We start from the raw sequence: 19,191 nt of genomic DNA, 5'->3' as shown, positions 1-19,191 counted from the left end.
AAAACTTTAAAAAAAAAGCATGCTGAAGCAATAGATATTTGAGTGCTGAGTATGTGTAAGACATATTTACTACCTACTCAATTTTTATTCTAGAGCTTCAAAGTATGTCTCTACCTCTTCAGTGGCATCTACACATTTCGTTGAAGAGACCCAAAACTACTAAAATAAAACATCAAATACTTTTCTTGGAGTGAGTTCTATACATAAGGCCCTTGCTTATTTGCTATAAGGTTAAAAGCTGAAAGACCGTGTACATGGTCAATGCCTTACCTTCTTCTTTTCATCAAAACTCTGTGTCTTCTTTAATTTCACAGTCAGTAGATCTTTAACTGTTATCTGCATGGGTATGTCTTTTTTTAAAGGCTCAGCCTTAAAATACACAGACAAGTTAGAATTCAAATTGGAATCAGGGCATCTAGTCAAATGTAAATCCCAATCTAGTTTTTAAAAACTCAAATAACAGTGTGCATTCTTATTTATCCTAGGAATGTATTAAATTCTTCCCACATAACCAAGAATAATGCTATCTTTAGTACCCAAGATGCTGATGTTCTTGAAAGGTATTCATCAAACTTTAAGGCTTTGATAGTAAATAATAAATGAACTAATTCCCTGCAACCATGCATCTACTCCTGGCATCATTATAATAAGGCAGTGTTTGAAGGAGTTACTCAGATGAAAGTGAGGTTTTGCCTAAATTACCTAGAAGAGTGATGCTAGCTCCCACAGAGCAAGAATGTATAGTCAGAGTGGTATAATTAGGACAGTTAAAACAATAGGCTCTGGATTTAACTCAGCTACTTTAAACCAAATATATCTGAATGAAAATCAAGCAGATGTTTAAAGAAGGCCATGTCTACCTTAGTAAGTCACAATTATCTTGTCCCTTCAGCAGACAAGTGACTGTAATGGAGACTGGTTCTCCAGCCTAATGACATTAAACTTTAGAATAACTTCAGAAAGGTATTCTGACTTCACTCACTAAGTAACCTTCTGTTTTTAATTTGGTTTCCCAGGGAGGTTTTCCTTTTGGAAAAAGGATATGCTGAGAAGCCAATAAGAATCTTCCACTCTACTGGGTTTGATTCATTTATCCCCAAGAAAAATAATAATACATCACTTTCATTTCTAAATCTGGCTTTTATGAGTTCCCAGGGGATAAGTCTTTATAGATAACTAAGATATGGCATAAAAAAAAATGTAGCCCTCCTGTCAAACCTCTTAATGTAGCCTTAAAAAGGCCACCTGAGCTTACTCTATATTGCATGCTACCAAAACACATCATTACTACATTGTTTCCTACCTGAAGTGCTTTAGTGTGATCCACTTTTCTGAGCAGTAAAGGTGCTATTGGTGGTGCAGGAGGAGGTAGAGGAGGAGGTGGAGGGGGAGGCGGTGGAGGTGGAAGAGGAGGAAGATGGCTAGCTATCCGTGGCAGTGTGGGAGGAAGTGCAGTTTGGGTGGTTAGAACACAAGCCGGCACATTTGTAAATTTACCACTCAGTTGACATGTTTGACCACAGCTTGGGCAAGAATTTTCTGAGAAGGTCTGGAAGAAAACAGTACATTTGGCAAATAAATAACAGGTTAATTTCATTCTTGCAGCTGAGAATAATCAAAATAATAGGTATCATGTCTTCTCAGTGTACCATGTACTTCATCATATTTTCTCATTTAATTACCACAAATCCATTCACTCACTCACATTCATTCATTCATTCATTCATTCAAATGTTTGCAGAGTATTTGCTATGTGCCAAGCAATGTGGGTACAATGTGAGCCCTGTCTGTCACTGCATGGAGCTTACAGTCTGATGAGAGAAGACAGACGTTAAACATACACACAAACACTCAAAACAGAAAAAAAAAGCAATGCAGTGTGTTGTCAGTGTAAACAGCTAAAGGTCTCAGCCTGATATTGGGAGTGATATTTAGTCATGATCTCAAGGAATTGGGATTTAAGTTAAGGGAGATGAGGACTGGGGAATTCCTGGCAGAGGGAAAATTACTTAATACATCAAAGAACCTGATACAGTCAAGGAACTGATATGAAGCCAAGGATTGGAACATGACCCTTTAAAGTAAGATGGTATCAAACCTAATATAGATAAGAAAGCTAAGACCCAGAGAAATTAGGTGATTTGTCTTTTCTTCCTTTGCTTTGTTCATCTTGAAGTACAAATTCTGGGAGCATGGTTGGAATCCCGGAAGCTTCTCTTCAAGCCAATGAGCACAAACTTGAATCTTTGCATTTTAGACAGAAAATAGGGACCGTGCTTACGGGAGGAGTTTGGGAAAAAAGTGGATATTTGTTGTTTTTTCTTTCCTGTATGGGCCAGGAAAATGGAAACCACTTTGAGTATTTAAAACAGGGGGAGTGTAATGTAAGGAATCGGGTACACTGCTAATAGGAGAGCTGAGAAGCATACAGTGAGGCAACCCAGAGATTAGCAGCAGTTGCAAACTACTAATGTCCAGAAGCTAGAGGCACAAAGGGAAGAAGCCAGTGTAATCAGCTATCTGAAGCTGAGTTTATCCAGAGAATCAAGAAACCTGGAGGACTTGTTTAGTGAGACCTGTACCCAGGGAGGCCACAACAACCAATGCTGGAGAAATTGCCTAAAGGAGACAAGGAAGAGGAGACACAACTTCTCCTTTCCTCTAATCTCTCATCAGTGTCTCCCATTAGCCCAGCCCAATTGGCAGCCAGGTGACCGAGAGCCTGGGAAGTACAGCCTGCAAGTCAGTATTCTTGAACTCATAATTTATCAGTACATATGGAACCACTTTACTTAACAGCTACATTGTATTCTACTGCATGTACAGATTATAATTTAATTAATCCAATTAATTGTTTGATGTGTAGTTTTTTCACAATTTTTTGCTATTTCAAATTCCATAGCAATAACTTTTTATATATGTATAAAACTTGGTTAGATCAATGGATCTATGTATTTTTAATTTTGATTAGATATCACCTAATTGTAATGCACAGAAGTTTTATCAATTTATACTCTTCTCAACAGTGTAAGAAAGCACCTGTTTTCCATGCTTTCTCAACACTTACTTACCTTCCCTATAAAATAAAAGTTCTTTCTGCCTGACCTTTGAGATGCTTATAGATCTTATGCCCAGAGCATTCTCCCTATTGCAGTAGTTTCCCTTCCTCCACAATAGTCTTTTTGAATAAAACTATTCCAATAAGTCTCTCCTTACCAACGTCTAGATTTGCTTTTCATTTGACTATACCAACCTTCAGTACTTCCTGGAGCTTGCAGAATTCATTTTCTAAAATGGAAAATTGTTGTTTTAGACTGTGAAGTTCTTGGTGGCAGATACAGGATGGAAAGATGGTGTTTTTCAATACCTCTAAGCTCTGAAATTCAAAGATAAACAAGCTTGAATCCTATGAGCAATATAATAAGGACAAGAAAGCAAATGTTGAGTAGATGTATGTTTTATAGAACCAAATGCAGATATGAACCCATAATTTCATCTTATCTGAGCTTAGCCTGTATATTGTGTGACCTGAACATACACACATGTGAATACACACATGAAGTGTCTAGAGAAAACATAGTGCTAAAAATAAGTATATCAAAATCATACCGGGACAATCTGAAGAGGAAATTGAGAAAAAATTCCATGTAAAATAGCTACTAAAAGAAACAAATATCTAGGAATAACTCTAACTGAGGATGTTAAGGACTTGTACACAGAAAACTATAAATAATTGCTAAAAGAAATCAAAGAAGACCTAAATAAAGGGAAGGATATTCCATGTTCATGGATTAGAAGACTAAATATTGCTAAGATGTTAATTCTACCCAAAGCCATTTGCAGACTCAATACAATTCCAATCAGAATTCCAAAAGAATTCCAAAAAGAAGTCTTTGCAGAAAAGGAAAAGTGAATTATCAAATTAATATGGAAGGGTAAGGGCCCCTGAATAGCCAAAACCATGTTGAAAAAAAAGAACTAAAGTGAAGGACTCATATTTCCTGATCTTAAAAGTTATTACAGAGCAGGGTGCATGGTTGGTTTAGTGGTAGAATGTTTGCCATCCATACAGGAAACCTGAGTTCAATTCCCAGACCATGCACTCAAAAAAAAAAAATTACAGAGCTACAGTAATCAAAATAGCATGGTATTGGTACAAAAACATTCCAAAAACAATGTAATCAAAGTGAGAGTTAAATGGTGCAGGAAAAACTGGATGTCCATATGCAAAAGAATGAAGGTGGACCCCTACCTCACTCCATATGCAAAAATGAACTCAAAATGGATCAAAGACCTAAATTTAAGAATCAGAACTATAAAATTCCTAGAAGAAAATATAAGGAAGCATCTTCAGGACCTTGTGTCAGGCAATGATTTCTTAGACTTTACACCCAAAGCATGAATAACAAAAGAAAATATGGACAAATAGGACTTGGTCAGCAAAGTAAAACCTTTTGTGCATCAAAGGATTTTGTCATGCAAGTTTAAAAAGACAACCTTTTGTAAAATTTTGTCATGCAAGTAAATAGACAACCCATAAAAAGAATGGGAGAAAATATTTGGACACCATATCTGATAAGGATTTCATATGCAGAATATATTAAAAACCCTACAACTCAACAATAAAAAGACAAAATGCACTAAAAGCAGGCAAAAGACTTGAATAGACATTTCTCCAAAAAAGATGTAGAAATGGCCAAATAGCATGAACTGATGCTCAATATCAATAGCCACTAGGAAAATGTAAATTGAAACCACAGTGAGCAACCACTTCATACTTAGTAGAATGATTACTATTTAAAAAATGGAAAATAACAAATGCTGAAGAAAATGTGGAAAAATAGGAACACTTGTTCATTGTTGGTGGGAATATAAAACGGTGCATCTGCTGTGGAAAACAGTTTGGTGATTCCTCTGAAAGTTAAGTATAGAATTACTACATGACTCAGCAATCACACTTCTAGGCATGTACCCAAATAATTGAAAGCAGGGACTCATATAGATATTTGCACACTGATGTTCACAGAGGCACTCACAATTGCCTAAAGATGGAAGTAACACAAGTATCCATCAACTGATGAATGAATAAATGATGTATGGTATATGCACACAATGCAATATTATTCAACCCTAAAAAGGAATGAAGTTCTGATACATGCGATGGTATGGATTAACTTTTAAGGCATCATGTTGAGTAAAATAAGCCAGGTGCAAAAGGACCAATATTATTTGAGCTCACTGATATAAAATAATTAGAATAAGCAAAATCATAGAGTCAGAAACTTTAAAATGGCTTACCAGGGGCCAGTGGGAGTAGAGAATGGGGAGTTAATGCTAAAATTGTTTCTTTTTGGGGGTGATAGAAAAGTTTTGGTAATGGGTGGTAGTGATGGTAGCATAATATTATGAATGTAATTAGCACTGAATTATATATTTGAATGTGGTTAAAAGGGAAAATTTTAGGTTGTATACATGTTACTAGAATTTAAAAGAAAAGCAAAAATATAGGACTGTACAACACAAACAGGGAACACAATAGTACAATTATAATAATATTCTTTCATCAAGTATAGCAAATGTACCACACCAATGCGTAATAGGAATCGTATATAGGAACTCTGTATTTGCTGCATGATTTTTCTGTAAATCTATTTTTTGTCATTAAACAAAAAAACAACAACAAAACATACCTGGGCTATGCGGTTCTGGCACCATATGTATATAGACCATGCTCTGTTTGTCCAAAGTTTTACTGCAACTTTGATATTGGGAAGTTTGAAGCCACAGGTTGATCTTAGCCAGCTTCTAGTATGGGGCATATCTGTTGTAGGAATAACTACTCTGTATCGAAAACAAAACCAAACAAATCAAACCCCCCTGAGTTGGAATAATAGCCTCTAAAGTAAACAAGGAGTTGCTTTTATATACTACAACTCAGGAGTAGACACTCCCTAAAGGCAAATTCTTCATTCAATTCTCTATTCAGGGATTCATTGATTCAACAAATGTTTATTCAGTACCTACTATATTCTAGGCAACAGGGGATCAGTGATGAACAAAGGAGGCAAAAATCCTGGCTTCATGGAATTTACAGTTTCGTGGGGTAACGGACAAAAGTAAACAAACAAAAAAATAACATACATAAAAATATAAAAAATGTAACATATACGGTATGTTAGTGAAAAAAACACACACACAGGGAAGGGTGAATGTGAAATTTTGGGGGAGGGTAAAATTTTAGATAGGGTAGCCATGGAAAGTCTCACGGAGAAGATGACATTTGAGAAAAAACGTAAAGGAAGTAAGAAAGCTTGTGATGCAAAATCTGGGTGTGCTGGTTTGAAAGGAAGTGTGCCCCCTAAGAAAAGCCATGTTTTAATATAAATCCCATTTCATTAAGGTAGAATAATCCCTATTCATACTGTATATTTGAAACTATAATGAGATCATCTCCCTGGATGATGTGATTTAGTCAAGAATGGTTGTTAAACTGGATTAGGGGATGACATGTCTCCACCCATTTGCGTGGGTCTTGATTAGTTTCTGAAGTCCTATAAAAGAGGAAATATTTTGGAGAAGAGAGATTCAGAGAGAGCAGCACCATGAGGCAGTCCACCAGCCAGCGGCCTTTGGAGATGAAGGGGGAGAGTGCCTCCCGGGGAGCTTCATGAAACAGGAAGCCAGGAGACAAAGCTAGCAGATGACACCGTGTTCACCATGTGCCCTTCCAGCCAAGAGAGAAGCCCTGACTGTGTTCACCGTGTGCCTTCTCACTTGAGAAGAGAAACCCTGAACTTCATCGGCCTTCTTGAACCAAGGTATCTTTCCCTGGATGGATGTCTTAGACCCTGGATGGATGTCTTAGATTGGACATTTCTATAGACTTGTTTTAATTGGGACATTTTCTCAGCCTTAGAACTGTAAACTAGCAACTCATTAAATTCCCCTTTTTAAAAGCCATTCCATTTCTGGTATATTGTATTCCAGCAGCTAGCAAACTAGAACACTGGGGGAAGAGTATTTCAGACAGAGGGAAATAGAAAGCGAAAAGTCCTGAAGTGGAAGAATGCCTAGAGCCTAGAGCATTGAGGAATAGCGAGGAGACTAAAAGATTAAGGTAGAGACACTGAGGGGGATGGGTGGCCATGAAGGATCTTGTGGCTCTCACTAAGGACTTCATTACTCTAAGTGAGATAGGAAGACATTGGAAAGTTTGAAGCAGATGTAAAATAAGAGCTGTCTGCCTTGGGTGTTGCCATGAGGGACCACTTTCTGAGAAAGGATTTTGAGGAAGACAAGAACAATTCACCTGCAAGGGTTTTCTGTGAAAATGGAACAATGGAATGCACCCTACAGAACTGCAGGTAAGCAACACCTGTTGATAAACCAGTTTTGGTCCAGGAGAAAGAGTTTAGCAGATTGGATTTATCATCCTAACCAATGCATAGTTGCTCCCTACACTGTAAGACCCTCCCTATGTAAAATGGAAATTTAATGCCAGCTAATCAGAACATGTCCTTGCTTGCTTCCATGTTCACCTTTATAAACTTCCCCTTTTCACTCCCTTGGCTGAGATCCCTTCTACATTCAGAATAATAGGCTGCCCAATTGATGAATTGTTCAATAAAGCTGTGGTATCCTAAACTGCATGAAAACGTGTTTCTTTTAACCCAGAGGAGTTACATGACATGACATGATTTTAGCAGTGTCATTTTGGGTGCTGCATTGAGAATACACTACAGAGGGGACAAGGGCAGATATAGAAAGACTAGTTAGGCATTTTTACAATAATCTAAGAAAGATACAAAGGAATCAAGGATGTCAGCATGGTTTCTGTTTTTTGAGGACCTGTTTTTAAAAAAATTATTTTGTAAAAACAGCTATAGCAACAAAAAAGTATATAAAGTACAGATTATTGTGAAAGTCTCCACCTGAGAGTGGTTATGAACTTTCGACAACTATGAGTTTTAGAGAATAATGGGCTAAACCATAGTTTTACTAAAACTAAGATTTAAATTCTAGTTCTATGCCCCATCTTTCATCACTAGTTACCAGATTCATAGAATTTAAATTGACCAGGAAAGGAAAATAGAGTCACTTGTGCATCTCAAACACAACTAGGGTTGTCACATAAAATACAGGATACCCACTTAAATGTGAATTTCAGATAAACAATATTTTTTTAGTATAAGCACATTCCAAATATTTCATGGGACATACTTAAACTAAAGAAAGTATTTGTTGTTTATCGGAATGTGGAATTTAACTGGGTCTCCTGTATAATATTTTCTCTCTTCTGCATGATGTCCTACCTTTCTGGTGAGGGTGGTGGTGGAGGAGGATGGCTAATGATCTTGGGCTGTAAGCGAGAAGCTTCTCTTTTCTTGAATAATCGTTTGGCTTTGGCTTTTTGCTTTCTTCTTTGTTGTTTGAATTTGGGCATGATTTCTGTAGAAACGATGTTTGAAACATTTTAATTTAAGAATAATATGTACATACAGAATTGTGCACAAATCATAAATGTATAGTTAAATGAATTATTGTAGCAGGCTGGCCTCCCCCTCCTTCTGATTTAGCTGTGCTCTCTGTGGAAAATTCCAAACCCCCTCCCGTAGTCTTCAGGAACTGGTGAAAATGCACATAGGCAAGATAAGATATTCCTGGGGTGGGGGCCCCTCAACAGTCTATAGGCCCTGGGCCATTCTCAACTCCACGAAGCCAATTGTTTACTTTGTCTTTAACATGTTGTACAGTCTATAAGCCCTGGGCCATTCTCAACTTAAATCCGCCAATGGTTTACCTTGTCTTTAACATATTGTACAGTCTATATAAGCTAAGGTTGCCTTTTGTTCGGGGCTCAGACTTTTGAGGTGACTCGGCTGGGCCCCATGCGCACAAGCTAATAAATCACTTGCTTCCGAAACTGTAGTCCCTTAGTCTCAGCCTGCTCTAGTTTCGCGGAACGTTCCTGGAGGCCTGCAGCCTCAATCCCGGTTTTCGCGCTACATTATCACAAAGTGAACACACCCTTGTAACCCCACCTCTGTTAAGATATAGGTCTATAAGCAAACCACAAGTTCCCTAAATGGAGGAAAACTGAAATCCATATTTAAATTATATCTAGAGAGACTTTGGCCTTAGCATTACGTCACCCTAATTTTGTTTCATTTGTGTTGCTTCCCTTTACAAAGTTAAATTAATTTAGCTTTCTATAAAACAGAGAATGTGGCTATAGGTGGGTTATGATCATCTATTAAAAGGAAATAAGTTTCTTTGCCAGTAGCATTTACTGAGCATCCTCTGTGGTGAATAAAGTTGGCTGTGGGAGGGAAAACCAAAATTGGCCAATTATTGAATGCCTGTTTACTTTTAGATACCTTCACATACCTTTTCCTCCGTTAACCGTTAACATCCTACAAAGTATTATCCCCCTGGTAAGGATTTTTATTCGCAATTTTACATAAGAATAAATTGAGACTTAGAACGGTTAGATGATCTGCGCGAAGTAATGCAAGAAGGAAGGCATTAAATCCAAATTTATAAAATCTCTAAAGACCACGTTCCTTCTAATACACCGTGGTGTCCTAGTAAATAAGTAATATATAATGAAATAATTACTCCAATCTAAGACATAGGTGTGTCAAAACACTTATTTTAAAGCACTTTAAAACATTATGTCTTTTAATTTAGGTCCTTTTCTGAAGAAAATTAAGTCTGGTTTGATCTGGAGTCCTAAAAGGGCTTTGCTGGTTTTGCTACCTGAGAACAAAGCTTTTTGTTGTTATTCAAGTAGCAGAACTGCCATGGTCTCCACGCCTGGGCTTCTGCTGGGCCTCCTTCCCATCAAACTTACATTTGAATAGGAACAATCTGCCTTCAAAATACACATTCATTCTGCTTTTGTTCACTCACTAACCTTCCAGCACTTAGTATGCAGCTCTATACTTGCTCAGCTCTCAGATTCTGATGACTGAAGAACCTCCTCCAACCCCGCTGGGGGTTATAAAAACTGTAAAGTGGTTTGGTTCCAAAAGTGGTGAACTTGCAGAGGGCACCCCTAATGGCAATGGGGGACAGTGCATGTGTATCAACAGTCTTTGAGGGAGTGAAGGCTATGCATAGCATCTTATTGGACTCATTGCCAAATCCCATATTAACAGAGCATTCTTAACTGTTCTTAGAGACCTGAGAGATACACCAAAAAAAAGTGAGTGATTTCACCTTTAGTATATCACTTTTTCTTCTTGTTGCAATCACTTTTTCTTCTTGGTTTAGACAAGGGATGTCTAAAAGGTTGATTTTTTTTTTTTACTTAAAAATAAAATATTCTGAATAAAGAGACTTAGGACAGCATCCCAGGATGTAGCAGTCTTGTGATTGCCTGTTTAAAAAAAAAAAAAAAAAGGTTAAAGCTCTTCAAATCCATGCTCAAGACATTGTATGAAGAAATATCACTGAAGTTTCTACCCAGAGCCCATTTAACTGATTGGGATTCCAGGAATTTGAGACTTCCACATTACACTCCACCTCCTTGTCCTCCATCTGTTTATTCACAGCCTCCCCTTATTTTCCTTCTCCTCTTCTGGTGTCTTTTATGGGGATCAAATTGACCTTGGGAACCAGCCTCTGCCTCTTTTCCCTATACTCACCAATGAAAGTATGAAAATAAAATTTTAAAAGGAAATGGACCTTCTAATTAAACTTGGTGGATTGACTATATCTTTGTTGCAACTATAGTGTGCTGGAGTTGGCACCAACAGTCACATATTTTAGGAAACTGTGTGAGCCAGTTCAACACAGCCACCAGTAAAATTAAATTACATAAATGTACAATTAACTAAATTACATTTTTAAAAAAGGTAATAAGTATTCAAAACTCATCACTCCTATTCATTTTAGGTTATTTTACTATTATTTATGCTTTTGAGGTTATTTATATTATTGTATCAGTACTGTGGAAATAGTATAGGTGGTGTATTACGACTCATCTCTTCCCAACTCCACATTCGGTGACTTTACATTGGAAGCCTGATATTGGCCATGGTAGGATTATTTATACTATGGAAATTGTAAAACTACAAATTGTTAGGCAGAACCCCTTCTCCCTTGAAGTAACCGACCCTTAGCAAGCATTCCAGGAAACTTCCCCCACACATAACTTCCATGAGGCCCCTTGCAAAACCAAACTTGCCCAACCCACAGGGCAGCCCCATGAGTGTCCTTGCATCCCCATCTCACAGCTGCATTCTTGCTTTAACTTCCCTTATTCAACATGGCAGTTACAGCTCCCAACAGCTACAATCTTGTGATAAACACCCCTTATACAACATCTGCCCTCCGGCAGTTACAACCCTGTATGACTACAGTGGCAGTTAACTTTTAAACCCCACCAATGAAGAGTTGCCAACTCCCAACTTAGTCCCCTCAACCCCCCTCCCCCCACTTCTAAACTGACAAATGAACACCTATCAATTTCCCGCTCCTAAGCTAGACAAAGAAAACCCACCACCTCCCTTTCCCTATTTCCCACCAACCATCCTATATAAGCTGTACGTCTTCCCCTGCTCGCTGCTGTTGTCATCTTAAATGTCAGCCCACCTGTGTATATAGCCTTACACTAAAGCTCCTTTAATTGAGTTTTGGTCCCTTCTCCTCCCTCCTGGTTGAGAAACCTATCACAAATTTGTGTTCAGTTTATTAGTTTGGTCACTTAAGAAAGTGATGAGGAAGATGTTAATAATTCAGATTAAACTTACAAGTATGTTTTGTCTGTAGTCATTACATTGTGATTAGCAATGTAATTGAGGAAATATTCTTCCAGTATCCAAAAACTATCATCTGATTCAGTAAAGTAGCTGCTTATATCACTGAAGTGAAGTTCCAACATGTCTCTGTAATTTCAATTTCATCTTACTCCACAGAGTAAACAAAAATATCAACCAACATTCATATCAGTACTACACTTATTCATAAATTGCAACCATAGGTTGGCTATGGATACAAGCATTTTGCAAGACTCAACAATAGCATTCTGTGACAATCAATTAGTTAAAAGGAATTTTAAATAAAGAGTACTGTATATTTTATTATCTTTTATAATACTACTGCTCCGCTCCCTTCTGAAACATCATGAAAAAGGCCATAAGGGAATAAGAAAGGATAAACCCATAAAGACAAAGAATGGGAACTGAAGACCAGGCCCGTCCCCACCTCCATTTTGAGAGCAAGTCACTGCATACAGCTGCCTATATGACTGGGGACAGATGTTAAAGGTCAAAGAATATAAAACCCCTCTCTGCTAATAACCAAATATCATGACAGTCTACTGAAACTCTCTTGTAACCAAATTTCGTGAGACTGTTAAACTTTATAAGCTGTTCCCTGGGCATGGCTCTTTCTTTTTTTTTTCTCTTGGCTATAGGTGGAGAACAGACTTTCATCTCCCAAGAGGCCACCATTGGGAAGACTGGACTCCGGTCTGTAAGCCCCTAATTAAACTCATAGGTAATCTTCTGACTAGCATGTTCTTTGGGGTTGGGCTGGGCTGGAACATTTGGCGAGCCAGCCAGGAAACCAAAGAGCTGCTGGCCAGAGAGATCATGGGTCTGGGGAAGAGGGACTCTGGGGGTATAATCCTGGGGTGGCCTGCTTCTTTGGTGGGGTCACCCATTTGCTTGACTGTGCTTCAGTTGATTGGCCATTGTGTGCAGTGTGGCCAGCTAAGGCAGGCTGTCTTGAGGAAGACAGAGAAATCTGCAATCCATGGGGGCTGTTGCAGTGGACTGTTTCAGAAAGACAGAGAAATCAGCATATTTGGAGAACACATTGAATGAGAGGCTATGCCTTATAGATAAGAGTTTAGAAATATTAGCACGCCAGAATGGTAGAGTAAGAGGGCGTAGACTGCCCAAGGGGCACATGAGATGTATTCTGACTCTCCCTGGCTGGGATCCAAAGGCTTGGGATCCTGTAGATTCTTTATCTGATGATGAACAGAAGAAAAGAAGAAGTTTGAGAGTCAAAGAGTGGAGTGATGCCACCTTTGTATGCCACGTTTTCAAAGGTTGCCACTTTACTACAAGGCTTTAATATTCTTTTAAATAGGACCAGTCAACCCGTTTTTGCCCTCACCTGGGAAGGAGAACATAGGATTTTCATCATGCTTCTATGAGCTATTTACATAGCCTGGCCATCTGCCATGGCTTTGTAGCAAAGGATTTGGCTAAATGGAAAATTATAACTCTATTTCAATATATTGACGATGTCATATGAACCAGTAACTCTCTTCCAGACCTAAAAGAAAACCTCTCAGGCTCATTGCTATTTTATCTTAACAGCTGGGGATGGACAATTGATCATCGTAGACTGCAATGCCTTGGCCACTCTGTCAAATTCTTGGGTATTGTACAGTTGGGAAAGGCAAAATTTATTCCTCTTTTTTTTTTGCATGGACAGGCACCAGGAATCAAACCCAGGTCTCTGGCATGGCAGGCGAGAATTCTGCCATTAAGCCACCATCACATCACCCAAAATTTATTCCTTTTGTAGTAATTGTTAAGGCACAATGTTTTCCTATGCCACACACATCAAAACAACTAATGGCTTTGCTGGAACTGTTGGGATACTGGAAAACTTTTGTTCCTCGCTCAGCCCAAATGTTAAAACTTGCATATATTTTGATTAGGAAATATTATCTCTGGGAATGGGATACCTTCCAGCAGGCTGCTTTTGAAAAAGCTAGATGGGCCATCACACTGGTTCAAACTTTATGGGGGGGTGAACACAGATATGCCTTGTGAATTAGATATGGCCAATACCACCACTGGCTTTGGGTGGGGCTTGTGGCAAAGGCAGCAGACAAAGTGAATTAAAAGAGCTGAACTGCAATACAGTCCCTTAGGAAGACAACTGTGTACTGCCTGGAATGCCTTGCTGCAAGTGGAAGGACTAACTCAGAAATGCCCTGTGCAATTAAGAACAGCCATCTCCCTACAGGGTGGATACAGGATCCTGTCATTAAGCCTCACTCTGGCAGTGCACAATTGAGCACATTAATGAAATGGAAAGCTTATCTGATACAGTGCAGCATTTTTAACAACAGCCCCTTAAGTGTAGAAATGCATGGTATCCTGAGACTACTTTCTTTGTGGAATAATAACTCTTGCCCCTCCCTGCTGATCCTCCTGAGGTGGCTGTCTCTGTGCCCACTGTTGATGTATGTGGTAGTATACCTAAGTCCGCTTGTTCTACTGATGGATCAGCACACAGGCATCCCGCTTCTTGGATGGCAGTGGCCAAGCAACTAGTATGAACACTATATGGTGGGGAACTGGAACTATGCAAAATACGCAATGGGCTGAATTAAGGGCCATATGGATGCTCTTTGTTCATGAACCAGGAGATGCATTAACTATTTGTGCAGACAACTGGGCAGTGTACCAGGGCCTCGCAATGTGGATGGCCATGTGGAAGCAAGAATAGTGAACTGGTGTCAGCTTCCCCTTATGGGGAAAAGAGATGTGGGAAGATGTGGTAATTAGTTCAGGTGTCAACTTGGCCAGGTGAAGATGCTTAGTTCTCTTGCTGTGGACATGAGCCAAGGCATGTGAACTCATCTGTTGCTGATTTCATTTGCAGTTGGCTAGGAGGCATGCCTGCTGCAATGAATGTTTGATTTAATTGGCTGGCGCTCAAATGAGAAAGCGCAATGTAGCACAGCCCAAGCGGCTCAACATACCTCATCTCAGCACTCACAGCTCAGCCCTGGCCTTTAGAGATGCAGAAAAGAATCACCCCGGGGAAAGTTGTTGGAACCCAGAGGCCTGGAGAGAAGGCCAGCAGAGATCGCCCTGTGCCTTCCACATAAGAAAGAACCTCAGTTGAAAGTTAGCTGCCTTTTCTCTGAAGAACTATATGTTAACTAAATAAATCCCCTTTTATTGAAAGCCAGTCCATCTCTGGTGTGTTGCATTCCAGCAGCTAGCAAACTAGAAGCGAAGATATCTGGACTACCTGTAACAAGTGAAGGTAACGATGTTTAATGTCTCTGCCCATAACACTGATTCTCTGCTTGGCAATATTAAAACAAATGCTTTAGCAAAAATTCATAGTCTAAAGCCAACATTACACAAGGCTGCTGAATGGTTGTATAGAAAAAACAGAACACCAAAGTTTCTAGATTCTGTGGAGACTGGCACAGAAACTCTAACTGCCCATCACCAGAAAACAACTGAAAGAAGTTGTGGATGCCTATTCCACCTGTTCACTGTTACACCCAAGGATGCCTCCTCATCAACCTGTCACATTGATCTCTAGCAGGTCCCAGTCACCAGGTGGCAGGTAAATTATATTGGGCCCCTTTTCTTATATGAAGGTGCAAAATATGCCTTTATAGTAGTAGATAATGGTTACTGCACTGTTGATAGCCTTCCTAGTAGGGCAAGGTAACCAAAGAGCTACAATATGTTGCCTAGAAAAGTTCAGTGCATTCTTCAGGGTCCCTACACATGCGGACGCTGATGGGTGGACCCCCCTTTACTGAACAACTAATCCAAGCCTGGGCTACTGAACATGATGTCTTCATTTGCCTTCCAATCCCACAGTAGTGGGGTTAATTGAAAGGATGGGCTTTTTTTTTATTCTTCACATTTTCTTATTGTAAAATATAACATTTACAAAGCAAAGAAAGAAAAAGGCAATATTTTTCAAAGCACACTTCAACAAGAGAACGGGTTTTTAAAAGAACAATATAAAGATGATAAGCAATCTCTGCAGCGGTGGACACCCAGTTGTATCCTGCCTTTACCAGCCTCATTTCATGGCCCTGAGCAGCTTCTCCCACTTCTATTGAACTGGTAACAGCAGGACCCATGCAGGCACGATGAATTCAGGTAAAAGGACCAGCAATGCTACAGCCACAGTGAGGTAATGAAAAATAACTTGCTCTTGCGGGTGCAAGGGTAGTTCAGTGGTAGAACTCTTGCCTGACATGCAGGAGATGCAGGTTTGATTCCTGGTCCATGCACTTCCCCACAAAACAAACAAACAAACAAGCAAAACAAACTAAAAGCAAACAAACAAAAATTCAACAAATGGCGCTGCAATAATGGGATACTCACATGGGAAAATAATGAAATGTGACCAGCATACAAAAAAATAAATAACTTGCCCTTGTCTGTGACAGAAGCATTAGAAATTGGGGAAAATAAGGCTGATTGACCATGGTACTGGTCAATGCAGCTATGCTGGCTGGGAATCTTAGGTCCCTGGAGTATTGGGGTAGCTCAAAATATAAGTATTAGACCATGGTTTATACACAAAATGCCAAAAGTTATGAATGTAACCAACCTGGCACACCTCCATACCCCAGAACAGTATGTATGACTGTGGGTACTTACTATGCCCAGGCTAACTGAATTTGATTCCAGAAAGCTCCCTACAATTGCACGGGGAGAAGGTGTGGTATCTGTCTACTAATGGAAATTTAGCTTGTATTCCTTTTGCCCTTAGCATTGTAGAAAATACCTCTCTGCAATAGGTTTCTGCAGTAACCTATGTGCACAACAGATCTCAATGCTGAGTGTGCACTGAATTGCTACTGTCAGGTGCCACTGGTCTGCTTTGGACAGTGACCCTTGTGAATTCGACTGCATAGAATACCCTGCTGGCCTGGCAGAATTCAGCATATCGGAAAATCTGAAAGAGAATCTTCTCATTTAGGACTGAAATCACAGGTTTTATTAATTATCAGTAGAATGTCTTACTTCCCTTCTTGAAACTCTGTTATAGCCAAATCTTGCAAGACTGGGCATGCCTTTCTCTCTCTCTCTTGGCTTTGGGCAGAGTGCAGACTTTCATGTTCGAAGTCACTACCATTGGGAAGCTCTTCCTTCTGTCTGTAAGCCCCTAATTGAACTCATGGGCAATCTTCTGTCTAACATGTTCTTTGGTCTCGGGGTTGTGCTGGGCTGGAACAGGAGTGGAGACTCCAGCAGATGATAGAAATCAATTAAATTATGGAAAATGGAAAGCAGATGAATGAGTGGTAACTGATATGGCAGGGCCAAGGAAAACTTTAGCTTAACTGCCTGAGGCAGGGAAGCCAACAGGAAAAAAGCCAATTCCAGAACCATGGAAAAATTTGGGAACTGAAGGTACCTAGTATCTTAGAAGGGTGGAGTAGAGCTAAAAATGGGATTCACTTAAAGTCTTTATGAGGATTGGAGAGATTGGCTAGGCCTCTGGATTCTGTCCTCCCCAGTAAAGACAGACAGGTTTATTCTTTGGAGAAGTTGTACCAGAGAGGCTTTGGATTCTGAGGTGTCAGGTACCACAGGGTCAATGCGTGTGTCACTATACAAAAGATGGAAGATGATCTTGAATGGAAAGTGACACTTTCAGTCCCCTAGGTCAGCTCAGCTCCCAGAACACCAGCTACCAAGTTTAGTATCCTGACTCAAAACCCCACACCCCGCACTGCAGGAGACTAGAAGATTCCTTTACAGGGAAATTGACTGGCTCAAGAAGAAAGACATACAGATATTTACATTTTGAAGGCCCCTCCCCAAAATGGCAAATGGTGCTCAAGGTTGACAATATCCACCTTCCCTCCACAGAGTTTCAAAAAATCTTTTTTTCACTTTCTTTGACATCTGTGCAGCTGAGGATCCAGTCATTTTAGGAAAATCTCTAACATGCAAGATAGAGACCAAAATAAACGGGGGGGGGACTTAAAAGGCAATGGAAAGAATGCAGGAAGTGGATGAAAAAGCAGTATTCTCAAAAAATGAGAAGATATTGCATTTATGAAACAGGAAGGATAAGAAAAGCTTTTAGAAATTAAAAATAGCAGAAATAAAATATGCAATAGACAGGTGAAATATAAAGTTTTAGAAGGAGAACAGAGACAAAGGAGAAGAGAATCTTATCAAATAAGTAATACAAAAATGTTGCAGGACTAAGACTAGGTGCCGAGAATGAAAGAAAAAGAGACTGGGATCAGGGGACCTCACTTCTCAGAGAAGTGCAGGTAAGTTTATTTAGAGCTGTACTTCTTTTTATACCCTAGATATGCATGTTAAAAGCTTTCTTCTATTTTCTAATGTTCCTTTATGTTGCTTATCACTTTTGGCAAGGTCAGCTAGTTCTTGCTAGTCTAAGCAATCTTGTTTTGTTTCTTTTAGCAAAACATGCTGTGTTAAAAACATTGTCTTCTTTCCAGTTCAGCAAGAATGTTTATCCCTGGACTTTGATGAATACTCCCTGGTCTTTACGTTTGCCTTTTAACCCTTTGCAGGCTGTTTTTTCCCATCACAAAAATACTTCCTAGAATTGAAGAACTTGAATTTTTGAACTGAAATACTGAATACTCAATATAATGAATAGAAGGTTTACATTTGAGTCATGCCATGATTTAGAACACCAAGAATAAAGAGAAGGTTCTAAATGCTTCCAGAGAGAAAAAACTGTCTACATACAAAGGATAGAAAACAGAATGGCATCAAAAATTAAACAACACCGGAATTCTGAAGGAAAGTGTTTTCCATCCTAGACTTTTATACCTGGCCAAACTTTCAGTCAAGTGTGAGGACAGAATAAAGATAAATGATTGGAATTTCCAGAAAAATGATGACTGTTAAGTCCGAGGAAGAAACTTTACAGCAGACCCAGAGCAGGGTTTGGCAAACATTTTCTGTAAGAGCTAGAAAGTAAATATTTAGGCTTTGCAGGTCATGTGGTCTCTGTTGCAACTGCTCAACTCTGCCACTGTTGCACCAAAGCAACTGTAGAATGCGTAAACAAATGCACGTGTCTGTGTTCCAATAAAACTTTAATTATAGCAACTGAAATTTGAATTTCATGTTTCATTTGTCACAAAATATTTTTACTTTTGTTTTGTTTTCAATTATTTAAAAAATAAGAGCTAGTCTTAGTTCCTGAGCCCTACAAACACAGTAGTTTGCTGACTCCTGCCTTAGAGCACAACCAGTGAAGATTGGAGCAGGAGGACAGTGGACTTCAGTAACAATGTCTAAAAGGGAAAAAAAGACATAGAAATTATTTACTGTGTTTGACCATTCCAGTGCAGTTTTACTGTTCTGTAAAACTGAGGCCAAAAGCACTGAATCAAGAAAAAGACAACTTAAAAATGGTAGGCTCTCCTGGTGCCCTTGCTGGCCCCGACCCTATCCT

General features: G+C 39.2%; 2 protein-coding genes across 12 annotated transcripts in view; one reads left to right on the top strand and one right to left on the bottom strand.

Moving 5' to 3' along the window:
• Positions 1 to 19,191, top strand: part of TRIM37 (tripartite motif containing 37) — a 371,934-nt gene that overhangs the window by 31,608 nt on the left and 321,135 nt on the right. The window contains exon 3 of one of the 10 annotated variants that reach the window (XM_077164949.1): positions 12,422 to 12,504. The exons of the other annotated variants lie outside the window; for them this stretch is intronic. The gene's annotated coding sequence lies outside the window, so the exon portion shown is untranslated. The remainder of the gene's footprint in view (positions 1 to 12,421; positions 12,505 to 19,191) is intronic. 10 annotated transcript variants of the gene reach the window in all.
• PRR11 (proline rich 11) overlaps positions 1 to 19,191 on the bottom strand; it is a 35,024-nt gene that overhangs the window by 5,911 nt on the left and 9,922 nt on the right. Inside the window, exons 2-7 of one of the 2 annotated variants that reach the window (XM_077164969.1) lie at positions 10,222 to 10,381; positions 8,313 to 8,448; positions 5,691 to 5,841; positions 3,254 to 3,376; positions 1,304 to 1,549; positions 271 to 369 (exon numbers count right to left, since the gene is read on the bottom strand). In XM_077164969.1, the coding sequence (XP_077021084.1) occupies positions 271 to 369; positions 1,304 to 1,549; positions 3,254 to 3,376; positions 5,691 to 5,841; positions 8,313 to 8,443 (750 nt within the window). In that variant the 5' untranslated portion in view covers positions 8,444 to 8,448; positions 10,222 to 10,381. Of the gene's footprint in view, positions 1 to 270; positions 370 to 1,303; positions 1,550 to 3,253; positions 3,377 to 5,690; positions 5,842 to 8,312; positions 8,449 to 9,916; positions 10,182 to 10,221; positions 10,382 to 19,191 lie in introns of those variants that run through there. The other variant, XM_077164970.1, reaches the window with a different exon arrangement.

The sequence above is a fragment of the Tamandua tetradactyla genome, chromosome 6 (genome assembly GCF_023851605.1).
Source record: "Tamandua tetradactyla isolate mTamTet1 chromosome 6, mTamTet1.pri, whole genome shotgun sequence".
NCBI classification, from domain to species: Eukaryota; Metazoa; Chordata; class Mammalia; order Pilosa; family Myrmecophagidae; genus Tamandua; species Tamandua tetradactyla.
The sequence above is the reverse complement of the archived record's forward strand: the minus strand, read 5'-3'. Positions and strand labels throughout refer to the sequence as shown.